This window comes from Anguilla anguilla, chromosome 1, assembly GCF_013347855.1.
Source record: "Anguilla anguilla isolate fAngAng1 chromosome 1, fAngAng1.pri, whole genome shotgun sequence".
Lineage (NCBI taxonomy): Eukaryota > Metazoa > Chordata > Actinopteri > Anguilliformes > Anguillidae > Anguilla > Anguilla anguilla.
This window is the reverse complement of record NC_049201.1, coordinates 80,545,419-80,571,193: the sequence shown is the minus strand read 5'-3', so window position 1 is coordinate 80,571,193 and position 25,775 is coordinate 80,545,419. Positions and strand designations below refer to the sequence as shown.

Genomic DNA, 25,775 nt, shown 5'->3' with positions numbered 1-25,775 from the left:
GAAGCCAGACTAGATGACATTTCTTGAAGAAATTTTTTTTTTATTCAAAATTATACAGTATGCTGTTATATGAAATAAAAAAAACTGATACAAAATGAACAAAACTGTCACAAAACCACTGATGAAAACTATTGATCTTTCAAAGAATCCAGAATTAAAATGATTAGGCTACTTTTTCCATTCACACAGTAAAATATTCAGTGCTAAACTGCAGTTCACACAATTGAGACCACACTGCATTAAAAGAAACACGCAGTCAGCGTCATACTCATAAATGTGTTACAGGGAACTGCCAAAATAAACTGCCTGCTCACGTCCTACATCGATGTTCGTAGTGAGCTCATGCTCGTCTGTTCTCGCCTCGCGTCTCCGACCAATGCAGGACATCGCGGTCGAGGGGTATACTCCTTCAACCGCGGTTGCCCCTGGTTACCCTCAGGTTCTTTTGACAACATCACCTAAACCGTTGTTCCCGGTGGAAATGTCAGCATGTTCAGCAGCCTTCGTCACTGAAACACCCCGCCGAAAACAAGTGCTCCCCAAAAAGGGAATCCTGGGGGAGAAGTGGGAACACGCTGGGATATTTAAATGTTTATATTACATCTGGATCCACCCACAACCTGTGCAGAAGCACCCCTGCAGTGAAGTGACCCCGGAGGAGATCTGGAGCTCCCCAGGAGCTCTGGACGTCGGCTCAAGATATCGCTCTCCTCCCAGCCTCGTGCAGACAGGAAGGAACACCACAGGTGCGGGTCACTTCCTGTCTCTGCACTTCCCCCAGCGAAAGGGAACCCGTAGCCTAGAGTGTCGCTTTTGGAAATGGGCTCGCACCTCAAGGTCACGGGTTCAATTCCTAGATGGGACGCTGACTCTTGAGTAGATAGGTGTTTCCAACCTGTGCAGAAGCACTTGCTTTCAATGCACTGTGTATCCCTCTTTTACTGAAGCGTTTCTATCATCATCATGGTAGTTACCTGTATTGCAGTCTTATCCAGATTGAGCAAAAATCAAAATCAAAACCGTATCATTGTGAGAGTAATATTTCATCTCATAAAAAACACGTTTTCAACGTACAAAAATGCCAAGTTACTCATACATACAAGACCAGTCCAGGCCTGCCATTAAAAGTATTGATATCAAAATGACGCCAAGTTACGGTACTACAAACAATATAGACTATCTTGCCTCACCGAAATTAAATAAGATGTATTCCAAAGCAATGCTACCCAATATTTCCTCAATTCTTTCAAGTCACTTGGCCCTGTGTTTTGTAATCTTACCATTTTACAATGTCATGCAAATTTTGTGTCAGATCAAAGAGTCAAATATTTCGAATTGCCTCACAGAGCACATTGAAATTCATGTACAAAACTGCTGGTAAGTAACTACAGGAAGAATATTTCTCCACTAAACATGTTTATACTTGCTTCTGAATTGAATTTGAGTACATGTACAAGTCATTGTATATTTGCTACGTACAATAAATACTGCATGTAAAATACATATTTTACATATATACATAGAGAACTTCTTTATCCCCATGGGGACATTTCCCTCGCATCATGTTACATTCACATTTACGAACACACACTCATACCAAGAAACATACTATCATTCACGCAACAGAAAAGCGGGGCAGCGAAATACATACATACCAATACAAATTGGACATATACACGCTATTCAATCAATCTTGACTGTGAGCCATCCACACATATGTTTGGCCTGTCCATGTAATGCATGCTTATACACACTGGGCCAAGTGACTTGAAATAATTGAGGAAATATTGGGTAGCATTGCTTTGGAATACATCTTATTTAATTTTGGTGAGGCAAGATAGCCTATATTGTTTGTAGTACCGTAACTTGGCGTCATTTTGATATCAATACTTTTAATGGCAGGCCTGGATTTTGGCAGTCTGAATGAATGAGTTATTGACGGTGTATGTCTTGTATGTGTGAGTAACTTGGCATTTTTGTACGTTGAAAACGTGTTTTTTATGAGATATTTCTTTTTGCAAAGCGTTTTATTACGAGAGTGAGAAATGCGAAGTGACCCTGTAAGGAACGGTTGTGGATTATGGCTATCCTTGTGTGAATTTGTACAGTCTGATGAGCGTGTACGTTTAGCAGTTTCGGTTAGCTATATATGTAAAAACAGTGGCTGTGACAATTGGTGCGGTGGCGTAATTGTAAAAACGCATCAGAAAAGGTGAACTATGTCCAGTGTATGTAGGCTACTCACGGATTTGACGGGCATCCAACGAGCCTTGATTGACAAAAGAATCAGCAAGCCCGTAGAATTAGAGCTCCCTAGGTCGCAACTTCTGTACCGTTCTGTCCTGCTCCGTTGTCTGTTATTTCGTGAAAATGCACTTTTAGTGTTTGTAAGGTTTATAAGGCATTTTGATAGGCTTATCTGCAGGTAGGAATCCTCTTTGCTGTTTTGTTAAGCTAGAACCGGAAAAGTTGATAGTGGAGAATAGGAGCAGACGCATATGTCCCAGCAGGCTTAGCATATGAGAAAATAACAACAGTGTTATTCCTTTTTCCTGTCACTTGTTACATGTTGCCCCATCCCTGCACTTCTTGGTAAATTGTATTTGTCCTAATACCCTAGCTTAATCTTCTGCCTAGTTTGGCTTTGCAGATGTTAGACCAGGATAGTGTTCATTGTTCTCGGCTAGAAATAGCTGTACAAAATAAGTAACTGTACCTTACTGAACCCGTGTTCAGCAGTTGTCTACGATCATGAAAATGCACTTCTTGTACGTCGCTTTGGATAAAAGCGTCTGCCAAATGAATGTAATGTAATGTAACAACAGTGTGAGATAAATTAGGCGAAATGATGAAATTGCGTAGTTGAAACAATATGTTTTTAGCAGAATGGGCATGTAGGTGAAGGTTGACATGATGACAGACTATAGTGCGAAGGAAATTAAGTGACCATGAGCGAGCTTAGTTTCCTTATCAAACGGTAGCCTATATATAACAGTCCGTGTTAAACGTTAGTTGTTGAAGTGGAGGGTTAAATAACGTGTGCAATCTATTGCACTAATGAGTTTTTCTCATGTTCAGTGCTAGTTATATTTATGAGTGAATCATGATTTTAAATGTAATGTTTTAATGCGGAGTTGCAGAACGTAGGCTACATACGTAGTAATTGTTTGTATGTGGCTAGATAGAGAACAGGGCGAGGTAACATGAATGTAGAAACGTGGCGTTTGCTGATAAGAAGGTTTTGTAAGGTAGCCAAGTGAAGAAATATAGTTAGTAGAAATGGCACAGTGGTGAACTGGTGTAACTTGTTAATAAAAGGAATACATTTGACGTCATGAAATGCATATGGGTGGCCGTGAGTGAGTTTTGGTAAAGCAAATATAAGCGTAAGAAAACGTTAGTAAGAGGAAATGATCTGCCTGAGGGCGAGGCAGGATTCAAGCCTTAAACCGGAGGTTTACCAGTCTGTGACTTTGTTAGTGCAGCACCATGCCATAGCTATGCAATGCATGAAATATCATTAGCAAACCTGCCGGTGGTTTTAAAGAAGAACACAGGCCAGTAAGCACAGAAGAGCTCCCGTTGAATCCATATGGCTTAGCAATATTGTAGCCGGTTAATAACTGAACGTACAGACGGTACGTCATAATGCATATGGCTTAGCAATATTGTAGCCGGTGAATAACTGAACGGTGAATGGCGGGTAGATATGGTGCAAAAGCAATAATTGATAAGTAGTAGACAATTATTAGTGAGGGTCGAAGCAGATTAAAGGAGTAACATGGTGTTTGAACGTGACACTTCCCAGTTGTCTTTAGGCAACAACAAAACAAATGTGCATAATTATTTTATTATTCAGTCATTTCAATGTACTTTAAAACGTATTTTTCTAAGCTTAAATTTTCCACTATAAAAGTTCACCCGAACCGTCTGGGCGTGGTAATGGGAACTGTCAGTTAGCTATGATTGACAGACCGTGCCCCGTTACCATAGCTACCCCCTTGATAAGCGATCTTTTTGGGAGACTTCACAAGCTAGCTGGCTTAGTAGTATATGAAGTATCGATAGATAGCTAAGATAAGGACGTTGACTTATATCCAATTATAATTTTTGCTATCTAGCTAGCCAAGTGAAGATGAAAGCACAACTATAACGTCCTCATAAAAGCAAACTAGCTAGCTAACGTTATCGATAACATTGCCTTATGAAAGCAAACTACCTAGTTAGTTAGCTAGCTAGCTAGCTAGCTATCCTCTGGATAGTTTCTTTTTTTTTAATGGAGGGGGAAAAAACTACGTTTTATGAAAAATCGGTATACGTGTGGACAGGGCCTAAAATGTGGGGAATATTTTTACGCTTTTCATAAACACTCTCACCGTTGGATTTCTGTAAACAAGAGAAGTCTGTTCATGTCTTTCAATATATTTTTAGGCATAAATTAAGTTCTACATCATGACTGTTTTTTTTTCAGGATTACAATGCAGTTATCTGCTGTTATATGTTATCATAGCAACACTGATTTGTCTGAATGTACTGACAATTGTATTCAGTATCTTCAAAATGAAAAGGTGAGTATATCTTTTCAATTTGATCTTTTATTTATTAAATGTTGACAAAATATACCTTTATCATACAAACATAAATCATAAAACAAATTATTATTTTTTATTGTACCTCGTTTTAGCAGATGTTTCAACTGAAAACCAATTTGCAATCACAACCTGAAGAATCAAAGTGGATGAGAATGCAAGTGTTTCCAGTCATTGAAATTGTATAGTAGTATAGAGTATTATAGAGAGTATTATAGTTACAAAAAGGCAATTATTCTTTCAGTAAAATGTCACTAAAATTAAAACCATCCCTTACAGTATATGACTGAGGTCTGCAGAGGCATATTGTATGAGCAGAGGCAATAACACATTCTATCTCTACTCTGATTTTCATGTCTCCAGTTTGTCTAGAAAACTGAAGGTGAGTCTCACCATCCTTTCCTCTTCTTCCTCTTCTGAAACACTCTGCAGCTCAGCCTGATTTCACCTCTATTTTACATTCACACCATCTGTGTGTCTTTTCCTTTAAAGGGGGGGAGGGACGGGGACACATATGCCAGTCTGCAGCTCCCCAACATCAGACCTGAATATGACGTGCTGCATGTGAGCAGAGAAGTGTGATACAGAGAAATACACACCAGGGGGCGCCACTAGGCTGAAGTGAAGAGAGGCGATTAAAAATTTGCATCTCGTCGGAGGATATGTGGCTTCACTGTTAATAATCAAAGAATGCATACATAATTGGACAATTTTTTTTTAATTTACAACTTCATACAGAGTTAATTTTGTAATAAAAAAGGGGTCTGTCTTTCCACATTTTCCTCTTGGTATGAACACTGCCCTGTGACTATGTCATTTCATGCACCAAGGTGTTGCTTAAAATAACCATGAACCTGCATGTGTGTGTGTGTGTGTGTGTGTGTGTGTGTGGGTGTGTGTGTGTGTGTGTGTGTGTGTGTGTGTGTGTTCCTGTGTGGGTGTGGGTGTGTGTGTGTGTGTAACTACAGTTAAAAAAACAAGGATCATAAAGACACTGTGACTTCACAAGAAGAGGACAATGACTACCAGAACCTTTGAAATGGAAACTGAGACCAGTTGCTGTGTCTCATTAAAAACATAAGCACGTTGTGTTTCCTTAAAACCTGTTGTCTGAAGAAAATAACCACTGAATGTGGAGGGTCACCTTTCTGTATTTGTCCACAAGGCATTTTTATGTGAGGAGATGCGTCTTTATTTGATGCGTCTTTGATGCGTCTTTATTTTTCATCCTCTTTACACAATCATTTTTGCTCCCAGTATTTGACTGACCCTGTCCCTTTTTTGATTTAATGACTGTTGTGCACCTTTGTATTTCACATACATTAGGCAGTTATGGAGAACACGAAAATGTTTAATTCTATTCCTCAAATGGAATATAAAAAAGAAAAAATAAATTAAAAAAAAACAACAAAAAAACATGCAGACCCATGTGTACTGTTGCATGGTAATTGTAAACCTCACTTTTGCTGTTTCTTATTTCGACGGGAGGACTGTCTGTGTGAAGGACGTATTTCAACCATGAACCACAGTGCATGATAGAGCCGTTTTAAAACATGTTGCTTCCTGTTTTAGACCCCTGTTTCTCAGCCTTGGTCTTGGGAACCCACGGTGCCTGTTGGTTTTTCTTCTAGCCACTACACACAAGCTTATACTGTAACGGGCTGGTAATTATTCTTAATTAGATACTTAATTGCACTTAATTAGACTTTTTTTTCCCTATTGTCTATTAAAGGACAACTTCATCTTTTAACGCTACGGTATACCAGAAATAGAAATGTATGCCCTAAAAAAATAAATGTCCCATATTCACATCCCAGGAATTTAAATTGGTCAGACCAAGATATGCTTTCATGTACTGCGCTGTGCGAGCTATTTGATTAATAATTCCAGCTAAATGAGTTTCCATTTTCCTTTGATTCACTTACAAACTGACAGGTGAAATCAGCTGGGGTCCGGTTTGTTGAGAGCAGAGGTGGGTAACCCGGCTTCAAAGAGTAAAAAGACTGACCAGGTATTTGCTCCACCAACATGAACTAAACCAGCTGATTACAATAATTAGTTCTCCTATCATGCTGAAGAGTTATGCTAATTAGAATCAGCTGGTTTAGTGCATGGTGATGGAGCAAATACATGGTCAGCCTTTTTACTCTTTGAAGCCGGGTTACCCACCTCTGGTTGAGAGAGAGTGTGAAAACCTGAAAACATCCGTTGAAAACGAATGGAGCTTAGATACATTTAACCACACAATTATGGTTAAGTTGAACACATTTTCATCAAACTTCATTAATAAAAATCTTTACTTTTGCTTTCACAACAAACCTATGTGCACAGTGGGTCTACAGGCCCAGGATTGTAAAACACTGACATAGACTAAAAAATGTGAAGTATTTAAATTTATTGGTGGTCATGCATGTTCAGAACCACTTGAAAAGTATTTAAGTGATAAAAATTGAGGTGCTAGGTGAGGAAAGGGAAAGAGATATCTCTTTTTATATATTCTGTTGTATTTTCTGTAATTTTCTGAAAAGATTATGTTTGGATGGGCATTGATGTAGCATGTGTTTGGATAAGAACTATTGAATATATTACAACCTTCTGTCTCTGTATGATTTCGCTGACGGACTGTGCTTGTCGATTACAATATGTGCAGCAGCAGTTTGAACTGCGAAAGCTATCTGAATCTGGAAGTAAGGATTAGCTTTTCCCATTGTGAGGCAGTTCTGCTAAGCACCCAGCAATTGACCATAAAAGTTTATTTATAATTGATTACTCCTGATTTGTTGAACAACATACTGTATATCAGCATTGTATTAGCTAAAATAATTATAAATCCATCTATAATAATAATAATAATAATAATAAGTTAATATTGTACAATGTTTCTGTATCATTTTATTCTTTTTGTATTAGTAATATTTTCCAGAGGCTAAAACTGTAGCATTGAATACTGTAGAACCAGAAAGTCTAGAATTACTTATGCATCAAAAGACATTTTGCATGTACCTTGGAGGGCTTTACTTTATGTGTGTCACTTAGCAGTGTTGCCATAGTGACTGTAGTAGATGTAGTCTGATTGGTTAAGAGTGTTATATTGACTGTTGTGCAGTAGCTCCTCATTTGTCCATTCTCCTTTTGGTGTTTCTCTGCTGATTGTTTGTGTTTTGCGCATTGATGCTATTTTACTTATTCTAATTAAACTGCAAAGGCACACTCTGTTACTGTTTTATGAAGTCAATGTAGCTTGATCATCAGAGCAGCAATTGTAAGACACATTCTGCATTTTTGGCATTACATTACATTACATTACAGGCATTTAGCAGACGTTCTTATCCAGAGCGACGTACAACAAGTGCATCAGTTCAAGGTGCAGAGGTGCAGTAAAAACACAATAGAGTGAAGTAAAGATCGTAGTGCCAGAAGTGACCACATAGATCAGGACTCCAACCCTGTAGGGTAACCTGTTCAGCAAACAAACAAACAATCCTGCCAAGTACAGAGCTAGCACTGAAATCACATTTGCCTAATCAAAATCAGACAAAACAATCCTACCAAATACAAAACTAACGTGATCGCATTAGCCTAACTAGGTACATTGAGCTAAACTAGGGGCTGGGGGGGGGGTGGGGGGTGGGGGGTGGGAGGTGGGGGGTGGGTGTGGTGCAGCCTGAAGAGATGAGTCTTTAGTCTGCGCTTGAAGGTAGTCAGATTCTCTGCTGTTCTGGCCGCCACGGGAAGGTCAGTCCACCAGACCAGACAGACAGCAGACGTGAACGGGAAGTACAACGGGAAGGCATGTTTGTGTTGCACATGTCACACATTTTCTGCGAAAGTAAAAAAAAAATATTCACAGCCTGTTCGGAGCACGATCCAAGAAAGGCCACGTACGAGAAGTTCCTCTTTTGTGTGCATTTATACTTGTGCTCTGCGGGCTGAGGGTCAGTGTGCAGTGGAGGCAGACTGGATATTCTTCTGTTCTACAGTAAGTACATTTCTACCACTTGGCTCAAGCAAACTACAGATTAATCAGGTTGCCACTTTTATTGAAATTCAATTAAAAAGAACTGCACTGAAGTTGATTTATTCTGTCTATAATGGAAACACATTAAGTTCATTTTTCTAAAGAGACATTGTGGTTGTCGGTGATTTTCTATTTTGCCTAAAGGTAGAGAAATTACAGATTGAGTGTGAACATTGTATTCCTCAAATATTATCGTATATTGTGATAAACTGAATCTCATACAGGCAATTTAAAGAGTGAGTCAAAATAGACATTATACGCACTGACAGGACACCGCAATATGAATTAGCCTTTTGACTTTTTGCCATTTTAATCCAAAGTCATTTTGCTGTGTGGACTGTAATTGAAAGTAATTTATGCTTGGTTACATTTGAGTTAACAATTACATAACACGAATACAATTCTTAACAAATAGCAATCTCGTAAATATATGCACATACAGTATAATGTATTGATACATTCAATGCCATTTAAAGCTATGGACTATGTAAGAACAATGAAACACCATTCTTAACAGTGACTGTTGGGTAGGGTGGGGTCACAGTGTTTGTGCAGTACCAGGAAGTCACACTTGCAAACAGCTTCAGTATAAGGGCAATACTGGAAACACGCTTTTGTAGTTTGAAGAGGTCTGATGCTTTGGCCCTATAGGTCTGAGTTTTCACATGTTCATGGTTTTATCGTTTATGAAAGTATCTTAAGAACGATTTAAAAGTATCACAAGCAATTAACCAATTGAATTATATGGAATTGGAACCACACCAGCCAAATTATAATCCAGGATACATGCTAAAATATTCATTTTTTCATTTTAAAATGAAATATTCAGAGGAGGGCAAATGATTAGTCTCCCAAGCCTTATTTATATATCGATAAATGCTTTTTGCTTTAAAAGTAAAATTAAACTTTGCAAACATTCCTGAACTCAACATGACTAAAACAGAGTTTTAAGATTGTGTTCATTTTCCATTTCATTGTATTGTACATGTACGGTCTATTTATCTTTATTAAAGATTACTGATTCCAAAAAAAAAAAAAAATTAAGAAAACGATCCTTATTCTTATAATTTTCTTGTCCTTTAGTTTCATACTCAACAAAACTCATCGCCCATTGTAAAGATGTCATGCCTTTGGGGAAACAAATGAAAAAATATTTGAATTTTTTTTTTCTGTGCGTTTGGAGAAAGAAATGACTGTGGCCGAGCTCATGTGTTGCATTGTTTGGCTCTGTCAGGACACTCAGTCACAACACATAACAGTCCGTTTCATGTGGTTTCATTGATTTCTAGGATATATATTGGGCCAGGCAGTGCTGGACTACAGGCAACAGAAGAAGAGAACCAATTCCTGAACAAATGTAATTGTTTTATTGAAATATACATTCTAAACTCTTCTGCAGTCTTGTCCATCAATTATGTTCTATTTTGAGCATCAAGGCGTATTAAAGAATTATGTTTATGGCAAGATGTGTGGTTCATGGCACTCTGTAGGGCAGCCTACAATACATACAAATGATTAATTAAAAAAATAAAAAGGTGTCAGTGCTGTTTTCTAACTTCAGTTCCTCTGCTCCTCAGAGTCATGATTGAAGCAGAGAGGTTGATCCTCATTGGCTGCCTGCTGCAAGGTGGGTCATTAAAAGGGTGGGGTCTAACTCTATACTGGAAAGATGTACAGCGATCCAAAGGGATTACTGTAGATTATTATAGTATAAAACATGATTTTTATATATAAATTTGTTGAGAATGGATGTGTTTTATATTAATTATAATTGCAGCTTTCAGTCAGTAAAACGTTTATTGTGTTAAATATGAATAAAACATTCACACAGCAAAGTCTCGTGAGGTCTGTAAAGCTGCTGTTGTGTGTGTATAAAGCTGACCCAAATCCCCATAGAGCTCCTGTATTTACTGAGATGCGTTGTGTGTGTTGCAGGAGCCCTGGGCAATGAGTGGGCAATCTGGATGCCTCAGAGTATAGAAGCTCTGAGTGGATCCTGTGTGCTGATTCCCTGCACATTTGATATAAAATCTGAATATAACAAATATCTGACAGCTGCGGCTAAAGGACTGTGGAAAAAAAATAAGGACAATAACAATAAGGGTAAAATCATGTTTGATTCCATCAAAACTGAGAACACAATTAATGGAACATTAATTGGAAAACTGGAGGAGAAGAACTGCACCACAATCCTGGCTCACTTCCCTCCATCTAACAGTGATAAGTATTTCTTCAGATTGGAAGCCTTAAATACACTCAAGTATGATTTTCCTACAGCTGTCATAATTAATGCACAAGGTACTGCATTTTCTGTTATGCCTTTTTCACTGTGTGCCATTGTGTTGATGCCGGGATTCTATGCTTTTAAAATTAGGTACCGGAGATAGAAATACTGTCCTCTATGAGAAATACACGTTGGATGTAAAATAAAGAATGAAAATGACTTGTCTTTAGATTTCACATGTAAATGCTGTTTGTTAGTTAGACACTGTTGTTGTGGTGATTAGTGTGTGCTCGGAATGCTGTGTCTCTCTGATCCTAAGACAGACTGTAACCCGTCCTCATGTCTCCATGTCTCCTAGACTCTCCACCCAAACCCAAGATAACCACAGAGAAGGTGGAGGTGAAGGAGGGAGCCTCTGTGAGTTTGAACTGCTCTGCTGCAGCCCCCTGTCCTGAACGCCCCCCAAATCTGACATGGACCCCCAGGCTGAATGACAGTGTGGATCAACTGCAAGAGAATGAGGATCGAACCAAATCTGTGTCTTCTGTTCTGACCTTCACTGCTTCCCACCTCCACCATGGGCAGAAGATCACCTGCAGGGCACTTTACACACTGCAACTAGGAGACACTCAGAAGACATCTGAGGCCAGTCTGACTCTCAGAGTTCTATGTAAGAGAGCTGGATTTGAAAGTATTATTCTTAGCTTTTGTAAATCTTTGAATAATAATAATAATAATAATAATAATAATTGCTTTGAGCTTTTTTCATGGTCAGTATGCTGTGCAGAATTATCACCATAATTGAATAATGACAATAAATACAATAATAAAAATAAAAATCATAAACAAGCAAATGTAAATTACCTGATGCTGTGCTCATCCGTTGTAGCAGGCGTGTACAATCCTTTCTGAACAATTCTGGTGTGGGTGCAGGTTTTTGTTTTATCCCATCACTAATACATCTGATTCAAGACCTTGATTATTTCAATAATTAAATCAGGTGGTGTAATGCTGGGATAAAACTAAAACACAACGGACATTTTCAGATAAGATTGGACACCCCTATTTTAAAGCACACAACTGTTACACATCATCAGATTGTGTATAACTCCTCACAAACTAAGAAAATAAGTTTTGTATTTTTGTATCTCTTAGATCCTCCTAAGAACACTTCAGTGTCAGTCAGCCCCTCTGTTTTTGTGTTGGTGGGCAGCTCTGTGACTCTGACCTGCAGCAGTAATGCCAACCCAGCAGTGAAAAAATACACCTGGTATAAAGTGAATGGGACAGAGATGAACACTGTAGGAACTGGACAGAATCTCACCTTCACTGTGACTGAGTCTAGTGGCAGTGAACAGTACTACTGTGAAGCACAGAATGAACATGGCAAGGAGAATTCAACTGTACAACTGGAAGTTCATTGTAAGTTTACCATCCCACTAATTATATGTCCATTAATTTTTTGCAAAATAAATGTGCTTTATATTTATTCTAATGTTATTACCACGAAATCATGAACACATTTTTTTTTTTCACACTGGAGTACCAGGAAATCCTGTTTACCATCTTTTAATATTTAATCACATCAGTTTTTTGAAAGTGGATTGAGAGTTGATCATAACTGGAAAACATATAACAGAACTACAGATATAAATGCAATGTATTTTTTTTCCCATTAGACCCCAAGAACTGACTGGTTCTCACTGGGGATAAAACAGGCAGAAAGAGCCTTTTTTGTGATAAATGGCTGGGTGGTAGTGTAGTATAGGGGTCAGTTACCTGGTCTTGCAAATTATAGGGTGCAGGTTTGATTCCCAGGTGGAACACTGCATTGTACTCTCAAGCAGTGTACTTACTGAACTCTGTCAGTATTTTTTCAGTTATAGAAAACAATACTATTCAAAAAAATAAATTAATTAAACTAGTGTTAGTAGTTCTAGTTAAGCATTTCTCCTCAATGCCCTTTTATATAAAATATAAAATGTGTTTAACAGGTACGAACAAAGATTGAATATAATGGACTTTAATGCCAACTTCCCCTGAACAGTTCTTCATGTACAGTAATGCTTTTTTCCCTCTCCATAGTCTGTACATACTGTACATGTTGTATATAGTCTGTGACAACAATGTTTTGGCAGCATGGGTCTAGTTATGTAAAATCAATGTGTTTCCAGGGCAATTTTGATTGGGAGTTAGGAAAAAAAATCAAATGCATGAGTAGTTGCATTTGCAATCTGCTAAACTAAAAGTTAATTTCACTAAAAACAAAAAAAGTTGTGTTTTGTAAATTGTTTATTTTACAATGACAACAGGGAGGTTTGCTATGTACCCTCATAAAAAACAAATTATTTTTCTTCCAGATCCTCCTAAGAACACCTTAGTGTCAGTCAGCCCCTCTGGTTCAGTGTTAGAGGGCAGCTCTGTGACTCTGACCTGCAGCAGTAATGCCAACCCAGCAGTGCAGAACTACACCTGGTATAAAGTGAATGGGACAGAGATGAGCACTGTAGGAACTGGACAAAATCTCATCTTCAATGTGACTAAGTCCAGTGGCAGTAAACAGTACTACTGTGAAGGACAGAATGAACTTGGCAAGGACAACTCAGCAAATGTCCAACTAAACGTGATATGTATGTTCAGTGCATCTATTATATATTGTATACATCATATTATTGTTATATGTGTGCTACTGTTCTGTTTTTAACTGTGAATCCTGTGTTCAGACATGCCTCAGATCTCTGGCTCTGGGAGCTGCAGCAGAACTGCAGCAGAGATCAGCTGCTCCTGTGAGAGCCGTGGGAATCCCTCTCCCAGCATGGAGTGGTGTGTGTCTGGACTGCGGGTCACTAACTCTACTGAGAGGGTCATCAGGGAGGAGCAGCTGGGGAACACAGGCCTGAGGAGCTCCCTCACCATGCGCCAATCACAGGCAGACACGCCCACACTCCTCTGCATCAGCACCAACACTCTCGGCTCCTCCAGCCTCCAGCTCCACCTCCCGTCTCCACAGCAACACTCAGGTATTTACATATATGGCTGTTCTAAAAACTTGACTTTTACTGTATGTCATAAAGCCTAAATAGCACGGTTATAAATGTGATGTAACATCTATTATCACCATTCAAACAGCTCATTAAAGTGTTACCAACATTGTACTGCACACTGACTAATCCAGTGGAGATGTGTTGTTTATTTCACTATGGTTTACAATTCTGTAGGTTTCCAATTATGTCTATGACTTTGTTTCCACTTTATTAGACACAGTCCATGAACTTCCTTTATTCTGGTTTTGTATAAACTTGTACGAAGTTGTGTATCCAGAATCTGTAAGACCTGAATTTGATTAATTATATCAAATTCAGGTCTTACTGATTCTACTCAGGTCTACTCAGATTGTTATGAATAGTTTAAAATTAGGATATCCAGTTCTTACCCAGATTATAAAACACTTTTTCACTGTTGGATATCTGTAAATGAGTGATGTCTGATGATGTTTTTCATTAAGTCTCTGAATGATGTCCAACAGTCATGACTGTTTTTTTTTTCAGGATTACATTGCAATCCACTATTGCATATTATAATCGTAGGACTGGTTTGTCTGTATATGCTGACTGTTGGCGTCTGTATCCACAAAAATAAAAGGTACAGTCATCTTGATCCTGATGCTTTTTTGATTATGTTTTTTTTATTATTATATCTTTAAACTTAATTAAGTTTTGTCAATGAATGTACTGATTTGCATGGATGTAGCCAGTAATCCAGAGTCAATTGCTCTCTGATCAGATACTGAGAGGCAATTATGTTTTCAGTTAAAATTACTAAAATTAAAACTGTCCCATACAGTAAATAACTGAGGTCTGCAGAGACCTACTGTATGAGCAGAGGCAATAACACATTCTCTCTCTACTCTGATTTTCACGTTTCCAGGTTGTCTAGGAGACTGAAGGTGAGTCTCACCATCCTTTCCTCCTCTTCCTCTTCTGAAACACTCTGTCTGCAGCTCAGCCTGATTTCACCTCTATTTTACATTCACACCATCTGTGTGTCTTTTCCTTTAAAGGGAGGGAGGGACGGGGACACTTATGCCAGTCTGCAGCTTTCCAACATCAGCCCTGAATATGACGTGCTGCAGGTGAGCAAGTGTGACACAGAGATCTACACCAGGGGGCGCCACTAGGCTGAAGTGAAGAGAGGCGATTAAAAATTTGCATCTCGTCGGAGGATATGTGGCTTCACTGTTAATATTCAAAGAATGCATACATAATTGGACAAATTTTTTTAAATTTACAACTTCATACAGAGTTAATGTTGTAATAAAAAAGGGGTCTGTCTTTCCACATTTTCCTCTTGGTATGAACACTGCCCTGAGACAGTCATTTCATGCACTAAGGTGTTGCTTAAAATAACCATGAACCTGCATGTGTGTGTGTGTGTGTGTGTGTGTGTGTGTGTAACTACAGGTAAAAAAACAAGTATCATAAAGGCACTGTGACTTCACAAGAAGAGGACAATGACTACCAGAACCTTAGAAATGGAAACTGAGACCAGTTTCTGTGTCTCATTAAAAATATAAGCACGTTGTGTTTCCTTAAAACCTGTTGTCTGAAGAAAATAACCACTGAATGTGGAGTGTCACCTTTCTGTATTTGTCCGCAAGGCATTTTTATGTGAGGAGATGTTAATTTTGTTTCTTGGAGAAAAGAACTTTGATGCATCTTTATTTTTCATCCTCTTTACACAATCATTTTTGCTCACTGTACTTTACTGACCCTGTCCCTGTTCTGATTTAATGACTGTTGTGCACCTTTGCATTTCACATACATTAGGCAGTTATGGAGAACACGAAAATGTTTCATTCTATTCCTCAAATGGAATATAAAAAAGGAAAAATAAATTGAAAAAAAAAAAAAAACATGCAGACCCATGTGTACTGTTGCATGGTAATTGTAAACCTCACTTTTGCTGTTTCTTATTTCGACGTGAGGACCGTCTGTGTGAAGGACGTATTTCAACCATGAACCACAGTGCATGATAGAGCAGTTTTAAAACATGTTGCTTCCTGTTTTAGACGCGTGTTTCTCAGCCTTGGTCTTGGGAACCCACAGTGTCTGTTTGTTTTTCTTCTAGCCACTACACACAAGCTTATACTGTAACGGGCTGGTAATTATTCTTAATTAGATACTTAATTGCACTTAATTAGACTTTTTTTTCCTATTGTCTATTAAAGGACAACTTCACCTTTTTAAAGCTACGGTATACCAGAAATAGCAATGTATGCCCTATGTCCGGTTTGTTGAGAGCAGAGGTGGGTAACCCGGCTTCAAAGAGTGAAAAGACTGACCACGTATTTGCTCCACCAACATGAACTAAACCAGCCGATCACAATAATTAGTTCTCCTATCATGCTGAAGAGTTGTGCTAATTAGAATCAGCTGGTTTAGGGCATGGTGATGGAGCAAATACATGTTCAGCCTTTTTACTCTTTGAAGCCGGGTTACCCACCTCTGGTTGAGAGAGAGTGTGAAAACCTGAAAACATCCGTTGAAAACGAATGGAGCTTGTTGTCCGCAAACGGCGAAAAGTCAAACCTGCATTGTGTACATTTAACCAAACAATTATGGTTAAGCTGAACACATTTTCATCAAACTTTATTGATAAAAACTTTATTTTTGCTTTCACAACAAACCTACGTGCACAGTGGGTCTACAGGCCCAGGATTGTAAAACATTGACATAGACTGAAAAATGTGTTTCAAGTATTTCAATTTATTGGTGGTCATGCATGTTCAGAACCACTTGAAAAGTATTTAAGTGCTAAAAATTAAGGTGTTAGGTGAGGAAAGGGAAAGAGATATCTCTTTTTATATATATTGTATTTTCTGTAATTTTCTGAAAAGATTATGCTTGGGCAGGCATTGATGTAGCATGTGTTTGAATAAGAACTATTGAATATATTTCAACCTTCTGTCTCTGTATGATTTCGCTGACGGACTGTGCTTGTCGATTACAATATGTGCAGCAGCAGTTTGAACTGCGAAAGCTATCTGAATCTGGAAGTAAGGATTAGCTTTTCCCATTGTGAGGCAGTTCTGCTAAGCACCCAGCAATTGACCATAAAAGTTTATTTATAATTGATTACTCCTGATTTGTTGAACAACATACTGTATATCAGCATTGTATTAGCTAAAATAATTATAAATCCATCTATAATAATAATAATAATAATAATAAGTTAATATTGTACAATGTTTCTGTATCATTTTATTCTTTTTGTATTAGTAATATTTTCCAGAGGCTAAAACTGTAGCATTGAATACTGTAGAACCAGAAAGTCTAGAATTACTTATGCATCAAAAGACATTTTGCATGTACCTTGGAGGGCTTTACTTTATGTGTGTCACTTAGCAGTGTTGCCATAGTGACTGTAGTAGATGTAGTCTGATTGGTTAAGAGTGTTATATTGACTGTTGTGCAGTAGCTCCTCATTTGTCCATTCTCCTTTTCATGTTTCTCTGCTGATTGTTTGTCTTTTGCGCATTGATGCTATTTTACTTATTCTAATTAAACTGCAAAGGCACACTCTGTTACTGTTTTATGAAGTCAATGTAGCTTGATCATCAGAGCAGCAATTCTACATTTTTGGCATTACGTTACATTACATTACAGGCATTTAGCAGACGTTCTTATCCAGAGCGACGTACAAGTGCATCAGTTCAAGGTGCAGAGGTGCAGTAAAAACACAGTAGAGTGAAGTAAAGATCGTAGTGCCAGAAGTGACCACATAGATCAGGACTCGAACCCTGTAGGGTAACCTGTTCAGCAAACAAACAAACAATCCTGCCAAGTACAGAGCTGGCACTGAAATCACATTTGCCTAATCAGAATCAGACAAAACAATCCTACCAAATCCAAAACTAACGTGATCGCATTAGCCTAACTAGGTACATTGAGCTAAACTAGGGGCTGCGGGGGGGGAGAGGTGCAGCCTGAAGAGATGAGTCTTTAGTCTGCGCTTGAAGGTAGTCAGATTCTCTGCTGTTCTGACCGCCACGGGAAGGTCAGTCCACCAGACCAGACGGACAGCAGACGTGAACGGGAAGTACAACGGGAAGGCATGTTAGTGTTGCACATGTCACACATTTTCTGCGAAAGTTTTAAAAAAAAAATATTCACAGCCTCCTGTTCGGAGCAGGAAAGGCCACATATGAGAAGTTCCTCTTTTGTGTGCATTTATACTTGTGCTCTACAGGCTGAGGGTCAGTGTGCAGTGGAGACAGACTGGGTATTCTTCTGTTCTACAGTAAGTACATTTCTACCACTTGGCTCAAGTGAACTACAGATTAATTAGGTTGCCACTTTTATTGAAATTCAATTAAAAAGAACTGTACTGAAGTTGATTTCTTCTGTCTATAATGGAAACACGTTAAATTCATTTTTCTCAAGAGACATTGTGGTTGTCGGTGATTTTCTATTTTGCCTAAAGGCAGAGAAATTACAGATTGAGTGTAAACATTGTGTTTCTCAAGCATTATCGTATATTGTGATAAACTGGATCTCATACAGGCATTTTAAAGTAGACATTATACGCACTGAAAGGGCACCGCAATACGAATTAGCCTTTTGACTTTTCGCCATTTTAATCCAAAGTCATTTTGCCGTGTGGACTGAAATTGAAAGTAATTTATGCTTGGTCTCATTTGAGTTGGCAATTACATAACACAAATGCAATTCTTAACAAATAGCAATCTTGTAATTATATGCACATACAGTATAATGTATTGATAAATTCAATAGCATTTAAAGCTATGGACTATTTAAGAATAATGAAAGACCATTCTTAACAGTGACTGTTGGGTAGGGTGGGGTCACAGTGTTTGTGCAGTACCAGGAAGTCACACTTGCAAACAGCTTCAGTATAAGGGCAATACTGGAAACACGCTTTTGTAGTTTAAAGAGGTCTGATGCTTTGGCCCTATAGGTCAGAGTTTTCACATGTTTATGGTTTTATCGTTTATGAAAGTATCTTTAAAAAGATTTAAAAGTATCACAAGCAATTAACCAATTGAATTATATGAAATTGGAACCACTCCAGCCAAATTATAATCCAGGATACATGCTAAAATATTCATTTTTTCATTTTAAAATGAAATATTTGGAGGAGGGCAAATGATTAGTCTCCCAAGCCTTATTTATATATCGATAAATGCTTTTTGCTTTAAAAGTAAAATTAAACTTTGCAAACATTCATGAACTCAACATGACTAAAACAGAGTTTTAAGATTGTGTTCATTTTCCATTTCATTGTGTTGTACATGTATGGTCTATTTATCTTTATTAAAGATTACTTATTCAAAAAAAAAAAAATAAGAAAACGATCCTTATTCTTATAATTTTCTCATTCTTTAGTTTTATTCTCAACAAAACCCATTGCCCATTGTGAAGATGTCATGCCTTTGGGGGAAAAAAAGGAAAAATATTTGAATTTTTTTTTGTGTGCGTTTGGAGAAAGTCTTAGAAACTCAGAGGAGTGTTGACGTGTCCAGTGTGTAAGGGCTGAATGACTGTGGCCGTATTGTCTTCTTTTCTTGAGCTCATGTGTTCCTTTCTTTGGCTCTGACAGGACACTCAGTCACAACACATAACAGCCTATTTCATCTGCTTTCATTGATTTATAGGATATATATTGGGCCAGGCGGTGCTGGACTACAGACAACAGAAGAAGGAAACCAATTCCCGAACAAATGTAATTGTTTTATTGAAATATGCATTCTAAACTCTTCTGCAGTCTTTTGTCCATCAATTATGTTCTGTTTTGAGCATTAAGGCGGATTAAAGAATTATGTTTATGGCAAGATGTGTGATTCATGGCACTCTGTAGGGCAGCCTACAATACATACAAATGATTAATAAAAAAAATAAGAGGGTGTCAGTGCTGTTTTCTAACTTCAGTTCCTCTGCTCCTCAGAGTCATGATTGAAGCAGAGAGGTTCCTCCTCATTGGCTGCCTGCTGCAAGGTGGGTCATTAAAGGGGTGGGGTCTAACTCTATACTGGAAAGATGTACAGCGATCCAAAGGGATTATAGTATAAAAACATGATTTTTATATATAAATTTGTGGAGAATGGATGTGTTTTATATTAATTATAATTGCAGATTTAAGTCAGTAAAACGTTTATTGTATTACATTTGAATAAAAACATCCACACAGCAAAGTGTTTTGTAAAGGTCTGTAAAGGTGCTGTTGTGTGTATATAAAACTGACCCAAATCCCCATATAGCTGCTGTATTTACAGAGCTGTGTTGTGTGTGTTGCAGGTGCCCTGGGGAGAGAGTTTTCAATCCAGATGCCTCAGAGCATAGAAGCTCTGAGTGGAACCTGTGTGCTGATTCCCTGCACATTTGATATAGAATCTCGATTTGACACACATCTGACAGCTGAGGCTAAAGGACTATGGAAAAAAAGGACTTGTAACGGTGACACAGTGTTTGATTCCAGCAGAACTGAGACAGCAACTGAACAGAATGAAATTAAAGGAAGATTAATTGGGAAACTGGAGGAGAAGAACTGCTCCACAATCCTGGATCACTTCCCTCCATCTTACCGTGATTATTTCTTCAGAGTGGAAGGCTCAAATGGATTCAAGTTCTCTTTTTCTAAAGGTGTCACAATTAATGCACAAGGTACTGCATTTGCTGTTATGCCTTTTTCACTGTATGCCATTGTGTTGATGCCGGAATTCTATGCTATTAAAATTAGGTACCGGAGATAGAAATACTGTCCTCTATGAGAAATACACCTTGGATGTAAAATAAACAATGAAAATGACTTGTCGTTAGATTTCACATGTAAATGCTGTTCGTTAGTTAGACACTGTTGGCATGGTGATTAGTGTGTGCTCGGAATGCTGTGAATCTCTAATCCTGAGACAGACAGTAACCCGTCCTCATATCTCCATGTCTCCTAGACTCTCCACCCAAACCCAAGTTAAGCACAGAGAGGGTGGAGGTGATGGAGGGGACCTCTGTAAGTTTGAGCTGTTCTGCTGCAGCCCCCTGTCCCGAACTCCCCCCAAATCTGACATGGACCCCCAGGCTGAGTGACAGTGTGGATCAACTGCAAGAGAATAAGGATCGAACCAAATTTGTGTCTTCTGTTCTGACCTTCACTGCTTCCCACCTCCACCATGGGCAGACAATCAATTGCAGTGCACTTTACACACTGCAACAAGGAGATATTCAGAAGACATCTGAGGCCAATCTGACTCTAAGAGTTCTATGTAAGAGAGCTGGATTTGAAAGTATTATTCTTAGCTTTTGTAAATCATTGAATAATAATAATAATAATAATAATAATAATAATAATAATAATAATTGCTTTGAGCTTTTTTCATGGTCAGTATGCTCTGCAGAATTATCACCATGATTGAATAATGACAATAAATACAATGATAAAAATAAAAATCATAAACAAGCAAATGTAAATTACCTGATGTTGTGCTCATCCGTTATAGCAGGGGAGGACAATCCTTTCTGAAAAATACTGGTGTGGGTGCAGGCTTTTGTTTTATGCCAGCACTAATATATCTGATTCAAGACCTTGATTATTTCAATAATTAAATCAGGTGTTGTAATGCTGGGATAAAACAAAAACACAACGGACCTTTTCAGATAAGATTGGACACCCCTATTTTAAAGCACGCAACTGTTACACATCATCAGATTGTGTATAACTCCTCACAAACTAAGAAAATAAGTTTTGTATTTTTATATCTCTTAGATCCTCCTAAGAACACTTCAGTGTCAGTCAGTCCCTCTGGTTCAGTGTTAGAAGGCAGCTCTGTGACTCTGACCTGCAACAGTAATGCCAACCCAGCAGTGCAGAGATACACCTGGTATAAAGTGAATGGGACAGAGATAAACACTGTAGGAACTGGAAAGAATCTCACCTCCACTGTGACCGAGTCTAGTGGCAATGAACAGTACTACTGTGAAGCACAGAATGAACATGGCAAGGAGAACTCAACTGTACAACTGGAAGTTGATTGTAAGTTTGCCATCCTACTAATTATATGTTCATTACTTTTATTTTTTGCAAATAAATTTGCTTTATTTTTATTCTGGTATTACCACAGAAACATTGCACTCGTATATTTTTTTCACACTGGAGTACCAGGGAATCCTGTTTACCATCTTTTAATATTTAATCACATCAGTTTTTTGAACGTGGATTGAGAGTTGATCATAACTGGAAAACATATAACAGAACTACAGATATAAATGCAATCTTTTTTTTCCATTAGACCCCAAGAACTGACTGGTTCTCATTGGGGATAAAACAGGCAGAAAGAGCCTTTTTTGTGATAAATGGCTGGGTGGTAGTGTAGTATAGGGGTCAGTGACCTGGTCTTGTAAATTATAGGGTGCAGGTTTGATTCCCAGATGGCACACTGCATTGTACTCTGAAGCAGTGTACTTACTGAACTGTGTCAGTATTTATTCAGTTATAGAAAACGATACTATTCAAATAAATAAATAAATAAAACTAGTGTTAGTAGTTCTAGTTAAGCATTTCTCCTCAATGACCTTTTATATAAAATATAAAATGTGTTGAACAGGTACGAACGAAGATTAAATATAATGGACTTTAATGCCAACTTCCCCTGAACAGTTCTTTATGTACAGTAATGCTTTTTTCCCTCTCCATAGTCTGTACATACTGTACATACTGTTGTATATAGTCTGTGACAACAATGTTTTGGCAGCATGGGTCTAGTTATGTAAAATCAATGTGTTTCCAGGGCAGTTTTGATTGGGAGTTAGGAAACAAATATCAAATGCATGAGTAGTTGCATTTGCACTCTGTTAAACTAAAAGTTAATTTTACTAAAAAAAATAAAGTTGTGTTTTGTAAATTGTTTATTTTACAAAGACAATAGGGAGGTTTGCTATGTACCCTCATAAAAGACAAATTATTTTTCTTCCAGATCCTCCTAAGAACACCTCAGTGTCAGTCAGTCCCTCTGGATCAGTGTTAGCGGGCAGCTCTGTGACCTGCAGCAGTAATGCCAACCCAGCAGTGAAGAACTACACCTGGTATAAAGTGAATGGGACAGAGATGAACACTGTAGGAACTGGACAAAATGTCATCTTCAGTGTGACTGAGTCCAGTGTCAGTGAACAGTACTTCTGTGAAGCACAGAATGAACATGGCAAGGACAACTCAGCAAATGTCCAACTAAACATGATATGTATGTTCAGTGCATCTATTATATAATTGTATAAATCATATTATTGTTATATGTGTGCTACTGTGCTGTTTGTAACTGTGAATCCTGTGTTCAGACATGCTTCAGATCTCTGGCTCTGGGAGCTGCAGCAGAACTGCAGCAGAGATCAGCTGCTCCTGTGAGAGCCGTGGGAATCCCTCTCCCAGCATGGAGTGGCGTGTGTCTGGACTGCGGGTCATTAACTCTACTGACAGAGTCATCAGGGAGGAGCAACTGGGGAACACAGGCCTGAGGAGCTCCCTCACCATGCGCCAATCACAGGGAGACACGCCCACTCTCCTCTGCATCAGCACCAACACTCTCGGCTCCTCCAGCCTCCAGCTCCACCTCCCGTCTCCACAGCAACACTCAGGTATTTACATACATGGCTGTTCTTAAAACTTGACTTTTACTGTATGTCGTAAAGCCTAAATAGCACGGTTATAAATGTGATGTAACATCTATTATCACCATTCAAACAGCTCATTAAAGTGTTACCAACATTGTACTGCACACTGACTAATCCAGTGGAGATGTTTATTTCACTATGGTTTACAATTCTGTATGTTTCCAATTATGTCTATGACTTTGTTTCCATTTTATTTGACACTGTCCATGAACTTCCTTTATTCTGGTTTTGTATAAACTTGTACGCAGTTGTGTATCCAGAATATGTAAGACCTGAATTTGATTAATTTAATCAAATTCAGGTCTTACTGATTCTACTCAGGTCTACTCAGATTGTTATGAATAGTTTAAAATTAGGATATCCACTTCTTACCCAGATTATAAATCACTGTTGGATATCTGTAAATGAGTGATGTCTGATGATGTTTTTCATTAAGTCTTTTAGGCATGAATGATGTCCAACAGTCATGACTGTTTTTATTTTTCAGGATTACATTGCAATCCACTATTACATATTATAATGGTAGGACTGGTTTGTCTGTATATGCTGACTGTTGGATTCTGTATCCACAAAATTAAAAGGTACAGTCATCTTGATCCTGATGCTTTTTTGATTATGTTTTTTTATTATTATATCTTTAAGCTTAATTAAGTTTTGTCAATGAATGTACTGATTTGCATGGATGTAGCCAGTAATCCAGGGTCAATTGCTCTCTGATCAGATACTGAGAGGCAATTATGCTTTCAGTAAAAATGACTAAAATTAAAACCATCCCTTACAGTATATGACTGAGGTCTGCTTAGACCTACTGTATGAGCAGAGGCAATAACACATTCTCTCTCTACTCTGATTTTCATGTCTCCAGTTTGTCTAGAAAACTGAAGGTGAGTCTCACCATCCTTTCCTCCTCTTCCTCTTCTGAAACACTCTGTCTGCAGCTCAGCCTGATTTCACCTCTATTTTACATTCACACCATCTGTGCGTCTTTTCTTTTAAAGGGAGGGAGGGACGGGGACACATATGCCAGTCTGCAGCTCCCCAACATCAGCCCTGAATATGACGTGCTGCAGGTGAGCAAGTGTGACACAGAGATCTACACCAGGGGGCGCCACTAGGCTGAAGTGAAGAGAGGCAATTAAAAATTTGCATCTCGTCGGAGGATATGTGGCTTCACTGTTAATATTCAAAGAATGCATACATAATTGGACAAATTTTTTTAAATTTACAACTTCATACAGAGTTAATGTTGTAATAAAAAAGGGGTCTGTCTTTCCACATTTTCCTCTTGGTATGAACACTGCCCTGAGACAGTCATTTCATGCACTAAGGTGTTGCTTAAAATAACCATGAACCTGCATGTGTGTGTGTGTGTGTGTAACTACAGGTAAAAAAACAAGTATCATAAAGGCACTGTGACTTCACAAGAAGAGGACAATGACTACCAGAACCTTAGAAATGGAAACTGAGACCAGTTTCTGTGTCTCATTAAAAATATAAGCACGTTGTGTTTCCTTAAAACCTGTTGTCTGAAGAAAATAACCACTGAATGTGGAGTGTCACCTTTCTGTATTTGTCCGCAAGGCATTTTTATGTGAGGAGATGTTAATTTTGTTTCTTGGAGAAAAGAACTTTGATGCATCTTTATTTTTCATCCTCTTTACACAATCATTTTTGCTCACTGTACTTTACTGACCCTGTCCCTGTTCTGATTTAATGACTGTTGTGCACCTTTGCATTTCACATACATTAGGCAGTTATGGAGAACACGAAAATGTTTCATTCTATTCCTCAAATGGAATATAAAAAAGGAAAAATAAATTGAAAAAAAAAAAAAAACATGCAGACCCATGTGTACTGTTGCATGGTAATTGTAAACCTCACTTTTGCTGTTTCTTATTTCGACGTGAGGACCGTCTGTGTGAAGGACGTATTTCAACCATGAACCACAGTGCATGATAGAGCAGTTTTAAAACATGTTGCTTCCTGTTTTAGACGCGTGTTTCTCAGCCTTGGTCTTGGGAACCCACAGTGTCTGTTTGTTTTTCTTCTAGCCACTACACACAAGCTTATACTGTAACGGGCTGGTAATTATTCTTAATTAGATACTTAATTGCACTTAATTAGACTTTTTTTTCCTATTGTCTATTAAAGGACAACTTCACCTTTTTAAAGCTACGGTATACCAGAAATAGCAATGTATGCCCTAAAAAAATAATTGTCCCATATTCACATCCTAGGAATTTAAATTGGTCAGACCAAGATATGCTTTC

At 38.1% G+C, this 25,775-nt stretch overlaps 2 protein-coding genes across 2 annotated transcripts in view; both read left to right on the top strand.

The window, feature by feature from the left end:
• LOC118232529 overlaps positions 1-25,775 on the top strand; it is a 302,745-nt gene that overhangs the window by 263,142 nt on the left and 13,828 nt on the right. Inside the window, 1 exon segment of the mRNA XM_035427619.1 lies at positions 11,987-12,253. Coding sequence (XP_035283510.1) covers positions 11,987-12,253 — 267 coding nt within the window.
• LOC118227150 (sialic acid-binding Ig-like lectin 10) lies at positions 23,057-25,054 on the top strand. The gene is made up of 6 exons (XM_035417317.1): positions 23,057-23,078; positions 23,173-23,469; positions 23,993-24,086; positions 24,371-24,389; positions 24,504-24,575; positions 24,890-25,054. Exons 1-6 carry the CDS (start codon positions 23,072-23,074, stop codon positions 24,908-24,910), a joined length of 510 nt encoding a protein of 169 aa, XP_035273208.1. The 5' UTR covers positions 23,057-23,071; the 3' UTR covers positions 24,911-25,054.